The sequence below is a fragment of the Crinia signifera genome, chromosome 1 (assembly GCF_055691185.1).
Source record: "Crinia signifera chromosome 1, ASM5569118v1, whole genome shotgun sequence".
In the NCBI taxonomy this organism is placed as follows: domain Eukaryota; kingdom Metazoa; phylum Chordata; class Amphibia; order Anura; family Myobatrachidae; genus Crinia; species Crinia signifera.
Window position 1 is genome coordinate 119,504,181 of NC_139217.1, and position 18,966 is coordinate 119,523,146.

An 18,966-nucleotide genomic window follows, 5' to 3' on the forward strand; every position below is an offset into this window, starting at 1 on the left:
GTAGAATGCATTACATTTGCACCCCAGCTGTATGATCCAGCATTCAGTTTAATACTAAGGGTAATTCAGACCTGATCACATGGCCGCGGCCATGTATCATTAACCTGTGTATGTGCTTCACTACACACTGGGCTATCATGAAGTCCTGCTACATTTTCTATTTGCAAGCTGAATTACAGGAAGTAGGAGTCTATGGGTGGTAACTGGCTGTTTCATGGGAGTGCCAAAGAAAACGCCAGGTGCGACAGAAAATTCTTGGAGCGTCGGGGGAAAACAGGCGTGCCCAAACATTTTAAGGGAAGGTGTGTGATGTCCGCAACAGGCCGGATATGCCTGTTTTCATCACAACCGCTGAGTAAGTCTCTGGCTACTCTGAGCCTGTGATAACTGGTGCCCAGTGGAAAAATCATTAGACGGTGAGCCTGTAACGATGGGTTTTGAACATATTTACACAGCTGCAATCCATTCACACGGCATGCACATTAATTTGCAAGGCAGAATTCACGCTAGCGGGGAGGAGTCTACCTGCACGCTGGCCGCATCAAAATAGTGGAAGTGCGATCAGGTCTGAATTACACCCATTTATTCCCCCTTGTTTCCACTCCAAGTGGTCCATAAGTTTTTTTTTAAATGCATATTAAAAATGTTGTTCTGCTGACTTCAGGTCACATGTAGACAGGCACTATATTCTACTGATCTGGCCATGTTCCTGCCACATGTCCATGTCCGTACTGCACCTGCTAACAATTTGGCACTGTGGCAGAGAGCGCCAGAGTCTTAGAACACCCAAATCATTTGTCATAAGCAGGCAAAACAAATGATCCAATCACTGAAGTTCCCTGCCTTTCACTATGGGTATATAAGTGCTGCCAACAGTGTAACCGTATTGTGCAGGCTGGGGGTTTTGCAGTCCCTTGTAATCCTGACTTACTGATTTCCCATCTGGAACTAACCTGTTGCAGGCCAACCGACGAGACCTTCAGTATGGCGGATGAGAGCTACACTTCCAACCCAGCAACAGTTGGCCGAAAGAAGATTGCTATCAGTGTCCTGTTCTCCCTGGCTGAGGAAGAGGAGGCACAATGGAGCTTTCAGGATTTCTTTTTTTCTCACTTCCCTCTGTTTGAGTCCCATATGAACAAACTGAAGTCTGCTATAGAAAAGGTAACTTTACTGGCCGCTTAAGTTCTCTGTTAGGGCCTGATTTAGACCTGTTAACAAGGCTGCAATTTTTGCAGATGGACAGAACCGTTAGATTTGTGTGGGGTATGTACAAACTGAAATTTTGCAGTGTAAATTGCAGTGTAAGAATAAAGCAGCCAGTATTTACACTGCACAGAAAACCTACAGGGGCATACACATGTGATTTAAGCTCTATTTCGTTGCCATCGCCCACATAGATAGACAGTGCATGCACTGTCTATCCTGCTTAGATCGCAGTGTTTTGCCTATAAGCACACATACTACATACTGCACTAAAGGCCTGACCCAGAACTGTTAGAAGGCTGCAATTTTTGCAGACGGACAAAACCATGCTGCACTGCAGGTGGGGCAGATGTAACATGTGCAGAGAGAGTAAAGTCCCGTTCACATGGGGCGATGGGTGCCCCGTGCTGAGCGATCTGTGTTTCACCTTGCTCAGCACGGGGCAGCCATTGCCCTCTGTGTACAGGGCTTTACTCTCTCTGCACATATTACATCAGCCCCACCTGCTGTGCAAGTATTGAAAAGCGAGGTGAGGTTGCGTGGTTCGATGCACACTTTCTGTGTGCCCATTAATAACTGTACATACAAGCAAAGTTCTAACTGAAGATACTTTCCAGTCTGTGTTTAGCTCCTGCTGAATATTAAAATATCCAGATAGCACTGCAAACTGCAACAATTGTATTACATTTAAAATGAATGAATACATCAGTAGTACAACTTGCGATTCTGACTATAAATATCGGTATCGCATGCAGATTGCCAGGGTTTTCACCCTTATGATCCCGGTGCGATCCCTATTCGTGCTTCCGTATCGTACTGCTTGGCTGCCTTGACTATATAGTGAAGATCTGCAATATATAGTCAAAATTGTATGCCATCACATGCATGCCGTGCGATACGATCTGATCGCATCGCACGGCACATCTCACATGTGTACACACCACAACACATCTCCCCTCAAAGAAAAGCCTGAAGAAAAGAAGTGAATTAAACCAGGGCTTATCTTGCACAATTAACATAACAGAGGGTTCTATATTTTAATACTACTGTTTTTTCAAACTTTCCCTTACACTATGTATGTTATATGTGTTAAAAGTATGTGATTTAACCCCTTATTTCACCTTGTCTAAATGTTCTCATGTCCCTGAGTTTCATGTAATAAAATGAAAGGGACATTTTTTTAATAAAACTTTAATAAAAACTTAAATGTAATTTGCATATGATACGCAAATCTTGTCGGAAGGTGTGCATCGAACCACACAACCTCTCTTTTCATTTCTTGTACTCACCAATGGTTGTTTAAGATCGCACCCCCACCTAAAATAAATGAACAATAAGGTGGACCAGATACCTGAATACAGGATCCATAAAGTAGTGTGCAGACCTACCTCCCTTGCTCCTTGACCACCTGCAGTGCAGCATGGTTTTGTCCGACTGCAAATCTTGCAACCTTGCTAACAGGTCTGAATCAGGCCCTTAGTGCAGTATGTTGTATGTGTGCTTATAGGCAAAATACTGTGATCTAAGCAGGAGGTTGTATATGATTTTGATTTTGCCCTTTGGGACTGGCCCAGCTGTCTGGATTTTGCCCTGGGCTTGTACTTGCAAATTGAAACTTCAACAGAATATATGCACAAAAACTTAGACGGTAACAATATACAAAGTAGACAGATTTAGAACATCATGGATTGTGCATGTGAATATTAATTTGTAGAGGATATATGTGCAATGTTGTTTGCTTGGCATTTCTAATATGCTCCTTTTCCATCTCCAGGCTATGATCTCCTGCAGGAAGATTACAGAATCAAGTCAGCGGGTTCAGTTTTATCTCAGTCAAGTCATGGAGGCCCTGGATCAGTTTAGGTAGGCTGCCAGAGTTTCCTAGATATTTACTTATGCATGACCTAATTTTGTAGTATCGAGGGTGATCAGCATAACCTATAGGGTTTTACATTTATTTCCATAGGCATAGGTGCTTTTTGTTATTCATTTCCTATAATTCCAGTAGTATGATATCAACATGAATTCCAGATGTGATCCAATGTGGTTCTAGGTAGAGGTAGATATGACAATTACACTGATCTCTGTCTACGCGGAAATTGTATTTGGCATTGTTTTTGTGGAATTCATCCTCTTCTGAACGTTTTAAGACTTTAAACTAGCCACAGCGATCCTTTTGATAATTAGCATTCGTGATTTTCATTTTGAACTATTGTCAAAATCTATTAAGTTCATTTTAAGATTGGTGATAAATTCCACTTTGTCACCTGTCATCAATGTGTACAATCTATGCGCGCACATAATCTTAGATAAGGATTTTTTTTTTGTCTGTTAATGATTATTGGCAGACAGGTATCTGTATATTGTCTGTTAATGATTATTGGCAGACAGGTATCTGTATATTGTGTCGGGAGCTTATTGGTTGGGAAATCATTTTAGTAATGATGTAACAAGAATGTCACTCATTATTAAATCTGCTCCTCAGTCATCAAGGCACACTAAACGATCTGTCTTCAGATCTATTGTTCCATCGCAGATTGAAATGATATATAATGTGCTGCACAGTAGACGCCATGCTACTAAATGCAACATAGAACAGTACATGACACAACTGTCAATGCATCATGCAGTGTGTATCGTGGTGTTGCTGTTGCTAGGTGCACACATCATTTGGTGTGTACCTGACTTTACTGTACAGGTTTTAGTGATCTGCATGAGGTACTAAATCACCTGTGTGGATGTCCTTCCACCTGGAATGTTAGGGGGTATTCAATCCCCGCCGCTATTTCCATCTGGGGAAATAGCGGTGGGTGTCTATACAATGCTGTCATTTCAAACCGCATTGAAGAGGCAGCTCGTCAGAATGGAACCGACTTTAAAAGCAGTCTGGCCGGTTTACCGAAAACGGCCGTGGATTGTCGAGATCTCTGCTGGATCTTGACAATCCATGGCTGTTTTTCGCATACACACAAACCTTTTTCACCGATGGGCAGGTGAGATATTGAATCCCGCCTGCTGATAAACCGGCGGCCAGGCTAAAAACGGGCCAGGGTCCCAACTGTCCGGACCCGGGATTGAATACCCTCCTTGTTGTACCATGAGGACCCTGGTTCTAGTCATTAGTTTTGAAAATGTTTAAATTAAAATGTGACTGATTGAAATTTGATGGGAGCAAAATAATGGACACTGTACACTATTACCTTAAACTAAAAATGTCCCTTTTTTTAGCATAACTTTAAAAATAAATAAAAAATCTGTAGAAGTTCATCCTATATAAAACCTAATATTTTACACGTTTAGGAAAACTATCTGGAATTTATACTGTGCTCCTCGCATTGCGGAACCACTGTGGCTCACCATGACATCCAGCAATAGGGAGAAAGGTCAGCTCTGCCAGAACTTCCTCAGAGAGCTCACCTCGCTTACTGAGCAGCTTAACAAGAACCAGTAAGTACAGGACGTCGTGGTGTTCATGATACTTTTTATACCATGTAGTGCACATACTGTTTATAAGGTCCTTTGTTAAAGAAGGCTCTATACTGGAGCATTATTTTGCATTTACTTGTAGTCCACCATGTTCTGTATTTGGGATGCTGATTTACATTGACTCATAATTGTGTGAGTTCAGCCCTGCCCCAATGTTTTGGGGCATCCTGTGTGTATCCACCGCAATGTTCACAGAACAAATGCTTACTTATCAGTATCTGATATGTCTCGGCATCAGGGCTAATACAGCCCCAAGCGAGTCAATTGGCTGCGGTCATTTATACCACCCTACCCACAAACCTCTCAGGGAAAGGCTGTACCTTTTTATTGTATGAACTTTTCCTGGCAATTGTATCATGATCCCCAATGTACGGCTATAATATTTCCCCACTTTCTTAATAAAGCATACTATTCCCTTTTCTCATTGCTTTTAAATTCCATTTAGTAAAAACATGCCCACGTGTTGTGTATTCTTCTCAGGTTCTTCGCAGCTTTAATCACAGCAGTTTTGACATACCACTTGGCATGGGTTCCAACAGTGATGCCAAATGATCATCCTCCAATCAAGTCATTTTCTGAGAAGCACACGTCTCAGTCTGTCAATCTGCTGGCACAATCCCACCCATATAACCCTCTGTGGGCCCAGCTTGGTGAGTAGCAATCTAGAAGGAGTCTATATAACGGCTGAAAATAACTGGATGCCTTTTATAAAAAAATATAAAAGTATTAATTTAACCGCAGATATACCAGCATGCAACGGGTACTCAGTTTTCCCCATTGTAGTTAACACCTTCTCTGTGGAGGTCGAGTGGTGCTTATCCCTCACATGTCCTACACAGTTTCAATGTATAGTATATCACAAAATGACCTTGACCCCACCACTCCAGACAACTGGTGGGGTCTTCTTGCAGCAACATGGGTGTTCTAAAGTGGATATATGCACGCCAAGGTGACTTTTTGTGAGAAGAAAATGTATAAAAAATGATGGTGGAAGGCAATTGAAGCCATTAATTATTTATAATTAGTTTCCGATATCAAATGTAAGAGCCATTCCATAAAAGATAAATTGTCTGCAAAACTAAAAAAAATATATGTATATAATCTTAGATCACATTTTCGGGAATGTTCTAGCAGTATTGGACTAAAGCTGGCCAGTATTTGCATGCTACAGTATGTATTATTGCCAGGAACATTTCTACTATTAGGCAGCTGCCTTGGGGCTCCAGAATCTTGTGGGCACAGCTGAATATCACAAAATAAAGGATGAGTTTATAAGAGGCATCCTCGTTGTACTTAATGCAAACGGCCGGTGTTGAACTTTTAAGAAGCCACCTCCCACATGTTCACCTGAGTTTCTGGAAAGTCGTTATTGGTGTGCGGGTGGTGGTTGAGCAGTTAGCTGAAGTTATTTTTGCCTAGGGGTGTCAAAAAACCTTGCACCAGTCCTGGGTATTGCACACCTTCTGTCAGAACTGGTGTGTCCTGGGATGTTGCCACTCTTTCCTAACATTACATGAGTCCACTGGTAATGCAACAGATGATTTGATGTACTGAGCTGAGGCTGTAATAAAGCTCCAGAGTCACTGCATTGGAATAAACATGTGGTCTGTTAGTATGTCTCTAAGACAGCAGTTCTTAGGGTTTCCCACCAATCCAGGATTTAAGAATATCCATGGCTCATCAAAGATGTTTGAATCAAATTGAATGAGGTACTAGTTAAGTCACCTGTGACCAAGCATGGATATACTTAAAACCAGTAGGGTGCCTTGAGACCGTGTTTGGGAACTTGTGTTCTAAGACATTTCTGACGTCAGTTGGTGGTTAGCACAGGGAGGTGGCGGCTGCACTTCAGCTGTGTGAAATGTGTGTGTAGTTGTAATGCAGTCAGGTAACAAGCATGGTTTTAAGTCATTTCTTCAACCATAGGTTTATTTTAAATTAGGTTACTGCTATGTCCATGTAGCTGGTTTTAGAGGGTGACTGTAGCTCTTAGCAGGGGGGCAGTGGCTATTTACAGACTTTGATTAAAAAATATCTTGATTTATTTATTAATCAAAAAGCCCCAAAACTGTTACTGATGTTGTATCAAATTTATTTTTAAGAAAGAACCCACTTTAAAAGTATTTAACGTGCAAAATGGCAACTCCACATGTTTTGCATGCCAGTTATGACTAGTCAGAATTATCCCTAGTGGTCGGAGATTGATCTGCAATTGAAAAAAATATATATATATTTATTGATCAAAATTCTCGCTTCATTTAACATTGCCTTTTTGGGAGAGCTGTTATTAACACCTTTACATCAGAATGGATTGTTATAACTTTATTCCTCTGGACATTAGTGTTATTATTGGTATGTTAGATCGTCTAGTCATTAACCCTTTGAGTGCCAAAATCTGTGAGAGATGTTCAAAATAGCCACAAAAAATGCCAGCATCGCTCACCTTTGTTATATAAATTCCAATAAAAAATTTGCGTAAAAAAAATCAGGTAAACCTTACAGGACAAATTTACTCAGCACTCAAAGGGTTAAAATGGTCTAAGTCAGTGGTCTCCAACCTTAATTGAGCGAGAGCTACTCGTGACAAAAAAAAAACCTCCCGGAGAGCTACTAAAATTTGACCAATTCCCCTGATACTATGCAGCACACCGTAATGCCCCTGCGCAATATGCTGCACACTGTAAAGACCAACACATTATGCCACACGTGTCCTTTGCTCCTCGATCACAATCTGGTTCGGAGGAGCAAACGAGAATGACAGACGAAGGTTGCAAAGAGTGGTGAGGATGGCAGAAAAGATCATTGGGGCGGAGCTCCCCACTGTCCAAGAACTATACCTAGCCAGGGTCAATAAGCGTGCAGGAAAGATCTTGGCGGACAAGCTACACCCTGGCCACAACCTGTTTGAACCCCTTCCGTCAGGCAGACGTTTTAGGTCCATCCCAGCAAAGACGACAAGAACTACAAAAGGCTTCTTTCCAATAGCTGTCCACCAACTAAACCGTATTGAACATACCAAATACTAAATACTAACTCGAACTTTTCTAGATACATGTGAAATGTATGTGATGTATGTTTATGCCTCTCTTCCCACCCCCTTTGTGTTCCCTGATTGATGCTGCACTGTTACCACAAAACATTCCAAGCATACGCAAGTATACCTGGCCAATAAAGATGATTCTGATACATTGCAATACCCCTCACACCTAATGCATACCTCCCAACTTTGGCAGTGGATATAGGAATATATGTCCAAAAAAATTTGGCACCGTTTTGTCACTGTGAGTGCACGCCCAGTGCTGTGTGAACTGCTGGCCATGCCCCCAGCCCCTCTGCCTGCCTGATTTGATGCATGCACAGTGTCTAATTTCTGCAGGACCGTCCCCCAAAAAATGGGATGTCACGCAAAAATTGATAAAGTTGGGAGGAATGCATTATGCCATACCGCAAGACACACTGGGGTTATTGCCATGGGTTCTTGCTCGTAGCCAAGGGGTCACTGCCTGCATCTTCCCCTCCGCAGGGCCTGCACTCCCCTCTGCAGGGCCGGATTAAGGTCTGTGGGAGCTGCCGCTGGGGCGCTGCAGGGACCCCCCCCCTACCTGTGCAGGGAACGGATGAAGGGATCCGGACAGTAGTGCTGGCGGTCCTTTGCTGCATATATGTGAAGTCAGCGGCGGGGTCCCTGCGGCGTATGAGAAATAGTAGTTCCCATCCACCACATGGACCCCGCCGCTGATCTCACATACCCCGCAGGGACCCGCTGCCGCACTTACGTATGCAAAGCAACGAGAACACCATCTATGACAAATGTAAAAAAAAAATATATAAAGAAAATAAAAAAATATGTCACTTTATACATAAGATATTTTACTGAAATGTCCAATAATATCATCATTAATAATGTATTTTAAATTAAATTTTAGTCCCATGGGATGAACGTTTAGAAGTTCTCTCTCCTCCTTAAGTTCACTTCTCCAGTAGGCAGTGGCACCATACCCTAATACAGGTGTAAGATGTACACCACTGCTGGTGCCTAGCTGGCATCATAATGGACGCTGCAGGGTTCTTTGCGATGCCGACACAGAATGAGATCTGTGATTAGACTTCACAGAGGACATCACTTACCACAAGCCAAACCCGCTCCCTGCTCTCTATTCATGAGTCTTTCTCCTCAGAGGCGGCTTCCAGGGCATTGCTTCTGCAGCTTCCAGAAATAGCCATGCAGAGATCCAGCAGCCCACACCCTCCCTCCACTGCCGCCAGTGCTGCTCCACCATTCAGTCCAACGTTCCAGCATGCTCTGTCCTCTGTCGGGTAGTGCTGGCGGCGTATGTGAAGTATGCGGCGGGGTCCCTGCGGCGCATGGGAACTAGAAGTTCCCATGCGCCGCAGGGCCCCCCTGCCCGACAGCGCTACCTGACAGAGGACACAGAGCATGACGGACTGAATGCTAGAGCAGCACTGGCGGCAGCGGAGGGAGGGCCTGAGCTGCTGGATCTCTGCATCTCTATTCCTGAAAACTGCAGGTGGGCAATAGTGGTCGAGCCACCCGTTTTGCCCAGGCGAGCTACTGGTTGGCGACCACTGGTCTAAGTAAGTGTACTTCGTTTTTTATGTGGCTTTTACTAAATACATCAAAAAGTTAGACTAGTCTAGCCTATTAAGTGCTTTTTGAAAGTTGTGGATTTGACTTATACTTTATAGATTTTTCACGGCATCATTTCCCCCCTCCCTCACAGGTGATCTTTATGGGGCTATTGGATCACCAGTCAGAATGGCTCGAACTGTTGTTGTGGGAAAACGTAAAGACTTGGTCCAGCGCATTCTCTACATCCTTACCTATTTCATCCGTTGCTCGGAGCTAGAAGAGAACCACCTGGTGCGCAACAGGGTCCTAAAGAAAGGGGAGCGACTAGTACAGGGCAGTAATGTCACAACATCTCTTGAGAAGGGCGAAGTGGAAGACTCTGAATATGTTGTTGTAACACTAAACAATGAGTCGGCGCTGGTGTCACCTTCGTTGCCCTGTGACTCAGAAGTTGCATCTCCTCAAAACTCCAGTGGAAACGAGTCCTCTGACATTTTAATGAATAACGTGAATAAAAGTGATGGCTACTTCAATGCAGAGCTAGGAACTCTTGCTCATTCAAATGAACTTGACAGTGGTTTCGCTGGGGCTTGTAAAGAAACTACAATGTTTGTGAAAGAAGTTAAAGTGGAGACCTTAGTTTCTGTTACAAGAACTCCATCTTGGAACATGGAAGACGTAGTTACCCCAGTCTCTACAACATCTCCTATTAAGAGCCTCCACTCTGGTAGTTTATGTGAGAAGGACTCCTGCTCTTCACTGAAACTGACTGACTGGGCAAAGGCCGTTATGCATGCAGACAGGACAGAGGATCACTCTCCTACAGATAAGGTGACCTTTACAATGGGCTATTCCCACTCGCCGAACCTGGAGAACGGCAGTAAAACATTAGATGAGAACATAAACCTGTTTTTCCCGGAGGAGGAACAGTCCAGCCATTCCACTAACTGCTCACTTGGTCCTAGACGGAGGAAGAGGTGTACACGTCTCCCATCCTGTGAGGGAGGCTCTAGTATATTTGATGAGTATTTCGTGGAGGGTAACAGCATCGAAACGAATACTGTGGAAGCTCTTCCCTCTCATACACTATTATCCGATAAATGTTTTGTTTCTAATACAGCAGCTAAGGCAAGAACTTGTAAGACTGACCTGCCAGAAGCTGCAAGGGCAAGGTCTGGAGTGCATCCTCTTGCGAGATCTTCTCAACATATCCCCTATGGGGACCCAGAAAGAAGTAGTGAGGGCAGACTTGAGGGGGACATTCCTAGGAATGAGAGCTGTGACAGTGCCCTTGGCCAGAGTGAATATGAGTTCCATGCTGGACAGAATTGGGACCATAACAATCACTATGCAGAAGTGGATATTCCGCTGCCCAGGTAAGGCATAGCCTAAGGTTTGACATTAGACTGCAATTTAAAATAGACATTGGCCCTTACTCTGGTTCACTCGCAAAGACAAATTCCTTCTCAAATAGAGAAATCCATGTGCACCGCAGGGGGGCAGATGTAACCTGTGCAGAGAGATTTAGATTTGGGTGAGTTATTTTGTTTCTGTGCAGGGTAAATACTGGCTGCTTTATTTTTACGCTGCAATTTAGATCTCACTTTGGAGTAAAACCCCACCCAAATCTAACTCTCTCTGCACAAGTTACATCTGCCCCACCTGCAGTGCACATGGTTTTGTCAATTTTTTTAGAAGGAATTTGCTTTTGCAAGTGAACCAGAATAAGGGCCATTGTATTAAGTGGTTTTGTTTATCATGTATCTTTGTCAAAAAAAGAAAGAAAGGAAAAAAATAATTACAGTGCATTGTGTTGACTTCAGTACATCTGTAATAATGTGGCTTATGCACTCAGGTAACACTTGATTCTATGGGGTATATTTACTAAAGTGCAGATTTATACATACTGTAGTATATATACATATAGCCCTAGTCTGTAGTTCACGATCAGGTTAACTAACAAGCTTAGTGATGTGAGTTACAACACGTTTCCTTCATACATGTGATAGGCAGACTATTATAGTTGAGTAATAAAATAAAAATTGTGTAGTGGTTGTGTTGGTTGACGGTGTCTAGGTTGACCACAAAGGTCAATACACTGTAAAGGTCGACATGAAAATGGTCATCACATAAAAAAGTTGACATTTAGAAAAAATATTTTTTTGGGGGGGGGGGTTGTTGGTTAATTTCTACCTTTTAGCACATGTACCTTTGATTAGTGTACCGTGTCCCCTCGCATGGCTTGTGTCACTTTGGGAAACATATCACGCTCTGTTACCACTGCACTTTGGACAGGTTACCGTTCCCAATCGTAGTTGGAATGGATGGTTACGTATGACAAGGTTCTAAAAATGAAAAAAAAAAAATTCAAATTGTGTAAACCGCATGTCGACCATATGCTGTCTTGCCCATTGTCATGTTGACATTTTGACCATGTTGACCTAAGGAGTGGATACTGTGGCAGTGTTACTTGTGGTGGTTGCATATTTCCTATTCATAGTCCCTACTTTATATTGTAATGCCCCAGCAATAACCAAATGGGCTTTGTTCGTATGGATGAGAACACTACAGTGCACTATGTTTTTGGCAGTAAATTTAAAAGTTTCCTTTTCCTCCTTTTTTTTTTCTTCCCCTTAGGTCTGAGGTTATTAGCAGCCCAAGTATAAAAAACTTTGGAAGATCTCTGTTTGGTGGTTACTGTTCAACATACATGCCCGATATGGTACTCCATGGACTTGGCAGTGCTGAGAAACTGAAACCATGCTTGACGACCAGCCTGGCGCATTCAACCCATGTATGTTCATACAAACAGCCATGTCTGATTCTGAGTCTGAAAGCAGACTCCTCAGGCGATTTATCAGCAGACTGCGCGTGCTCTATAGAAAGCAAAAACAGACTGCGCATGCTCTGCGCTATGCATACACAACTTGGTGGAGGATTTCAGAGGTTGGTTCACTCTGCGCATGGCCGGATTGCCATCTGTGAAAGTGGGGGGCATATGGGCGGTTACCTTGCACATGAGATGTGTCCGTGGGAATATCGTGGCCTAACAGCCCTTTCTTTAGGCACTTAGGTGGAGACTACAAAAAATTGCATTCCAATAATTTCCAATATGTTTTGTCCAGGTGCAGCCTTTTAGCTGGATCTGCTTTTACCTCTAAATGACAACTAATTGAACAAGTAGTAAAAAAAAGGCCAAATGTAGACTGACCATTCACATTGAAATGCTTTTTAATAAATGACTAGTGACCTTTACGATTTAGCTTTTTATGAAATAATTTTGAGCAAAAAGTATCATAGCGGCCATGTTTTACAACTTGAGTACAATAGTTGGAGTAGTTATCACAGAGAAATACAAAGCATGAACAAAGTGCCAATGGTCTCCTTCTTTGGTTCTAGCACCCTGTCATGGACGAACCCTTAGCAGAAGCCGTGTGCATTGTGGCAGACACTGATAAGTTGAGCGTCCAGTTGGTCAGCAGCCAGAAGACAACTGTGGACAACTTGAAACTTGGCACAGATGTCTTGGTATCCAGTCAAGTGTGCAATTTACTTCAGTCCATATTACAACTATATAAGCTGAAAACACCTGCTGAATTTGTAAGTTTCATCAAGGTCACTAGAAGTTAACTAATGATTTGTACCTATTATTCACAATGTCACTAGATTTTGTGCCCAATGTTACACGGTGTTTTTTCCTCTGCTTCTGTTTTGTTCTCGCTCTCGCTCTCTCTCTCTCTCTCTCTCTCTCTCTCTCTCTCTCTCTCTCTCTCTCTCTCTCTCTCTCTCTCTCTCTCTCTCTCACATCTATTCCCCTTCTGTCTCTCATGCACTACTTCTACAAGGAGGGAGGGAGTGTTGATAAGAGGGTGCAGGCCATGCATCACTAGTAGGAGAATCATGACTATACTTGTAGTCAGGCAGCCAGTGAGAGCTAGGAGAGAGGGGATGGGGATTCTAATAGTGCGCAGCACCTATGGTAAGTGGCTGCAGCAGCAGATTATTAGACACATTTATAGCATTTTTAAAACTTCCTTAGAGTCCAGGGCTTTTTTCTTTTGCCTTTTCTTTAGCCATCAGTGAGACCTTTGATGATTTTGTTCACGTTTCACCCAATTCCAACACATTGGGTGAAATAGTATGTGCCTAACAATCAAATCTGACCCAATGCATGGTCCTTTGCAGATGGGAGCCGGAGATCGCAAAGACTGCACTAAGGATTTATCAGATCCCGCGGCCCTTGCTGGGATCGCATACGATGCATAGTATGTAAAAGGACCTCATACGATGTATTGTATGTGGGCAGATGGTGGGTTATCGCATGCAAGGGAGTCATGTGATACCTTGCAGTAATATATAGGTGCCTTAAGACTTGCACCCAGCAATTTGTTGTTTTACCTTGATTGTTCATTCTGTAAACCAAATAGGAAATATTCCTGTCCTCATTTGATATTGCATTGTTTTAAATAATCCTAGTATGATCTTTTCCTTTTTTCTCTGATTAGTGTGTGATGCATTTAGAGGACAAACTGCAGGAGTTTTATTTTAAAAGTAAAATGCTCTCCGAATACCTGAGGGGACACAAAAGAGTCCACGTGAAAGAGCTTAGCGTTGTCTTGGGGTGAGTAACAGATTCCAATATTTCTAGGAACAGAAACTATGAATCTAGTCAGTCCTGTATTGGCCCTACTGTAGCCTTTAGTAATGAGCAAAGCATAAAACCGGCCGATTCATTTCACAGTTGTTCTGCCTCTGAGACTTGGATGTTACGGCCCATACACACTGGGCGATTGAGCTGAAAGCAGCTCACTTTTACCGATTGAGCCGCTTTCAGCTCAACAGCCTGTGTGTATGGCCCAGTGATGAGCACGGATGCGCACTCAGCACCGGCGGCTTATCTTCTGGTATTGCCAGCAGATGAGCAGCAGGGTGGAAGGCTTGCCATCCACCCCGGGGAAAATTGCCTGGATAGGCGAAAATCGCTCACTGTGTATGCGCTACGCGATTTCCCCCCCCCCCCTTACTTCCTGGGCAAAAACGCCCAGTGTGTGGATGTACCTTTTAGATAAGGATTGAGTATAACTTGTGCTTTGTTATGTATTCATCATCATCAGACACAGCTGTAAATAGAATATTACAATAGGTTATCTGTACGGATGGCACCACTATGCTTTGTCCCTTTGCATTGGATGTACTTTTCACCTGAGAGCAGATGTGTGCCCATAATATCGACGCAGTTGTGCCTGTTAATAGAAGAAACCGCTGGCTGGCTGAAAAGCACAGAGGTGAACAACGGAAAAAATACTGTTTTGTTTATTTATTTATTTTCCCGCCTATTTCAGGATTGAATCAAATGATTTACCATTGTTGGCTGCCGTGGCAAGTACTCATTCGCCTCATGTTGCTCAAATCCTTTTATAAGCTACATTCTACAAATGGTCATTCCTTAAGCTGCAGAGAAAAAGAAACCGTGAGAAGGAGAGACCTGCTAAAGCAGTTTTACGTTCTGTTCCTGTATCATGGTTACATATTTATTAAAGTTTACATGAAGTGCAAGGCATTATGGTACTCCTGAGTGGCCTTTTTTTTGTCACTTCACAGGAAAGATTTTCAGACAAGCCTGAAATTTCTTAAACACTAATATGACTGAATTCTCCTTTGGATATCCACAAGTGGACGTGTGTTATCTGCTTTCTATTTTCTTACTGAAATGTGTTTTTAATATGAAAAAGTATGGAGTTTAGCATGTTATAATTTTATTGTTGCATATGTTTCACAACAGAGGAATACAGTGTTTGCCTTTATAGTCTGTCCAGCGCCATTTTTTTTCTTCTTTTTTTGTTTTTCTGAGTTATTATAATCTCATAAATGACATAAAGTACCTCCCAGGGTTTATCTATAGTATAGTATTCAAGAGGCTGCTGCTGCTACTGCTGCTGTGTTTTATACTTGGCATTCCTTAGGAACATTTTTATAAAAGATTGTCATTGAGAGACTGATTGGCTCTTTACACAAATTCCTGAGAACCCAGACACTCAACATGCCACATAGGAGGAATACCAACGTGGTGCGTTTACTATACATCGGCAATGTACATTAATGATGGCGTTAAAAGAAAATGTGTGAAATCATTATTAGAATGTGAAGAATGGTAATGCTGTAAATCTTTGTGGTGCTTGGACACTACACGGTAAGCTTCAGAGAATTAAGCCAAAGGATCGCTGTTCAGTTGGGTCACACAAATCGGACAAGCTTCAGCTATCCAGTCATATCACTTCAGTGTCCTTGCAGCCTGTGTGTGTGCAGTCAGAAGCTGACACACACACAAGTGGTCCTCTTCCCACCAAATTATAAATGACTACAGCCATCATGGAGCTAGACACGGGAATATAGTTCATATCCTGGAGCTCAGGATGCCAACAGTAAGTTAAGTAGTTATGGTTAGGCTGTGGGAGGGGTAGGTTAGGATTAGGGTTAACATACTTACCAGAATCAGGATTCCACTGTAGGTATTCTGACTATCGGGATCCTGTGTGTGGGATATTGATACCAAACTCAATATAGAAGCAGGATTGGTGAATTATATTTTCCCCGGGATGCTTTTTGTTTTGGGGGGTTTTAACGTCCCCATATATTTGTAGGAGTTTGTTAATTGCATTATATTTTTGCATATTTAGTAGGATGCCTGTGTCCCTTGACACTGGGGCCAGAAACTCAGTGAGAGGTTTACATTCCCATTCCCCTACTAATGCCAGTTAATGGTATAAATGTGGAAGCTGTGAGACACTTTAATCCTGACTGGAGAACTAGAAAAGATCACAACGTCTCTCACTGATCAAGTTATCCCTGTTGTGAAATCACAAAGAGCCTCTAGCCCTGAAATATGTGCTACAGTAGCGCTCTATAAATGTTATGTACAGTAGCTGTATCACAAGCTTATTGGAAGTGAACATTTGGGAGACTGAATCTACGACAATTTTATCAATAAAATAAGAGCCTGAGGGGTAGATGTATGAAGCAGTGATAAGGGAGCAGACGTGATAAAGTGCCTGGTGCTTTATCACTGGCAAATCATCTAATGACTGTTAAGTTACAGGCTGGGTGTAAAAAGGGACCGCTAGAAGCTGAATGGCCAGCGATAAAGTACCTTATCGCTGCTTCATACATCTACCCCTGGATCTACTCCATGGCCAGTTTCAGTTGAATTTGGCTTCAGATTAGGTAAATATTGTGAAGATCCTGCCATTCTGCAATTTGTCCATTATAGCTCTCCTCTTCTGATCATACTTTACATCAGGCCCTATAGGTGTAATCTATCTGATATTGGTTCCCCATTCATTTTGGACACATATGAAAGTTGAAGTTGCCTGATATTGCCAGTTGCAGTGTCCACCCAATATGTTCCAGCCCAACTGGGCCTAGTCAACGAGCCTCTTAAACAGAAGAATACATTTCTATGTACACTTGCTATGTAGTTATGTAGATCCATCAGCTTCTGCTTAGTAAGTTTTTGGATCTTGATTGTTAACGGTGTGTCATCGCTAAACCTATTCAGACAACACACAGATAATCAGACCCTTGTCACTGTCTCTTCTTGACGTTGCTACCTCAATTGCTAGGGCTGACTCTTCTGTAATAAGTCTTTTTTTTTTTTTTGTATAAAATAATAAATGGGAAGTATTATTATTATTAATGTGGAGTGATTGCCTGGATTGTGTTGGAATGCGTCAGACAATTATAGTATTTGAAGTCCTGTTAACTTGTGTATGTGTTGTGTATGTTGAGGATAATGCACTACACAAACTTTCTTGCTTTACATTTTGTACTTTGTTATCAGTATTATGGTAGCTTTTGCTTCAATCTCTACATATGTACTGGAATTTTCATCTGAGTTTTATTTTGCTTCTTAATAATGAAAACTGAGAGTGCACTAGTTTATTCAGATTCCCTTTTTATTTTTCTATTTTATTTTCCAATGTGTCTTGGCTGGTGCAAAATCAGGGTTTACAAGCAGTGATTTAGATAGGACAGTTTTACTGTATTAGATAGTACCTATAACCGGAGACTGTAAGGAACAGCATGGTATTTAGGAGATTCTATTGTACAGTCTGCACTGTATATTTGCTTATTGAACACATTTGTCAGTTGATATTGTGATATAGTCATTCTGTTTTATTATTTTAATAATATTTTATGTGAAATTTGGTGCAATAAACTTTTGAATAGAAATGTTTTTTCCTTTTTTAATGTCTATCAGATACACAGTTCGCGTTTTCGCTATGCAATGCAGTTACACCTTGCAGGATATTCAGTGCTTAGCGGCAACACTCAATAGTGACGCTGGGCTGTGAGACTAAGCACACCGGCATTAGTATTAAATACATACAGTACAAATTCACAAGGGGGAAAAGGCATTTGTCGCAGTGCGCATAGCATCGCTCTAAAAAACGGGTGTAATATGGGGGAAATACAAGAAATTAACATTTAATTAAAGAAATACAAAGTATATACAGCCTTCTGGGACTGGGGAATAATGTGTATCAATGATCACATACTGTATACAGTAGATACAGTTAAAATGTGGCAAAAATCGTACCTACAGTATTCTAGATGCAATAAGTAATGCATAATGGGGCAGATGTATTAAGCTTTAACAAGAGATAAATGTCCAGCCAATCACCTGCTAACTACCATGTTACAGCCTGTGTTTGAAAAAAGTCAGTAAGGAGCTGATTGACTGGACGTTTATGTCTCTTTATCACCCTTTCATTTATCTCTTGTTAAAGCTTCATACATTTGCGACTGTATAACTGATATGATATCCTGCATTACTAGGTCAATCAATACCATACAATTTACACTTAAACTGTTAATAGACTCTAATAAGACTTATGACCTCTACCTTGGTTTTCTACAACGTATAAGGTCTCTGATTACCTAAAGCAGGGAAGAACCCTATACATGTACATGAGTATATGTATGTAATATATGCGCTGGCAGTGTATCCACAGCGGCTCTGCGCAGCATGTCGCCGTGATGAGCCCAGGACTCAGCATTTTCTTCACTCCCCTAATCCCAAGACTCTCATTGGCTGCTTTCAGAAGAGTTTGGGGTCAGGCATAGCAGATAGAAGCAAATCATTTGGGATACCATGGTGGCTATAGTAAATGGCACCGCGCACATCTGATTACACTGCCTGCACATAGATCAAATACCTATGCACATTTTATGTTTATATAAGCCTAGCGTGCTGCCCCTGCACTAGTTCACAATCATAATTGCACTTGTTTCCTGCACACATGTGGGCTCTGGGCATAGACTCTAACCTCTGACCTACTCATGTCATGTATATACAGGGAATAATAAAATGATATAGGATAAATAATAAAAAGTACTGACTCCCTTTTGTCTATATAAATGAAACCTAATTGCCTGAAGGCACCATCCAGGCATTTAAGACAACAGGAGATGAAGGAGCACAGTTATAGAATAATAATATTTGGAAATATACTACAGCCCCATAAGGAGATGTACTCAGTAAATTGTCACCCGTCAGGAGCTCTACACTAACTTAAATATATTGCTCCCTTAACACTCTCCCCGCTAAACTCAATCCCATCCTAATAAAATCACAACCTCCCCAACCCTGTATAACCTAACCCCAGCCTAAGCATACCTGGATC

General features: G+C 42.0%; 1 protein-coding gene across 3 annotated transcripts in view; it reads left to right on the forward strand.

Annotated features, from left to right (window-relative positions):
- Positions 1 to 17,512, forward strand: part of FNIP2 (folliculin interacting protein 2) — a 54,631-nt gene extending 37,119 nt beyond the window's left edge. For all 3 annotated transcript variants that reach the window (XM_083172554.1, XM_083172545.1, XM_083172562.1), the window contains 9 exons: positions 963 to 1,164; positions 2,981 to 3,069; positions 4,507 to 4,653; positions 5,173 to 5,342; positions 9,435 to 10,659; positions 11,921 to 12,077; positions 12,683 to 12,883; positions 13,789 to 13,904; positions 14,626 to 17,512. In XM_083172554.1, the coding sequence (XP_083028680.1) occupies positions 963 to 1,164; positions 2,981 to 3,069; positions 4,507 to 4,653; positions 5,173 to 5,342; positions 9,435 to 10,659; positions 11,921 to 12,077; positions 12,683 to 12,883; positions 13,789 to 13,904; positions 14,626 to 14,704 (2,386 nt within the window). In that variant the 3' untranslated portion in view covers positions 14,705 to 17,512. The remainder of the gene's footprint in view (positions 1 to 962; positions 1,165 to 2,980; positions 3,070 to 4,506; positions 4,654 to 5,172; positions 5,343 to 9,434; positions 10,660 to 11,920; positions 12,078 to 12,682; positions 12,884 to 13,788; positions 13,905 to 14,625) is intronic.
- Positions 17,513 to 18,966: the final 1,454 nt, after the last annotated feature.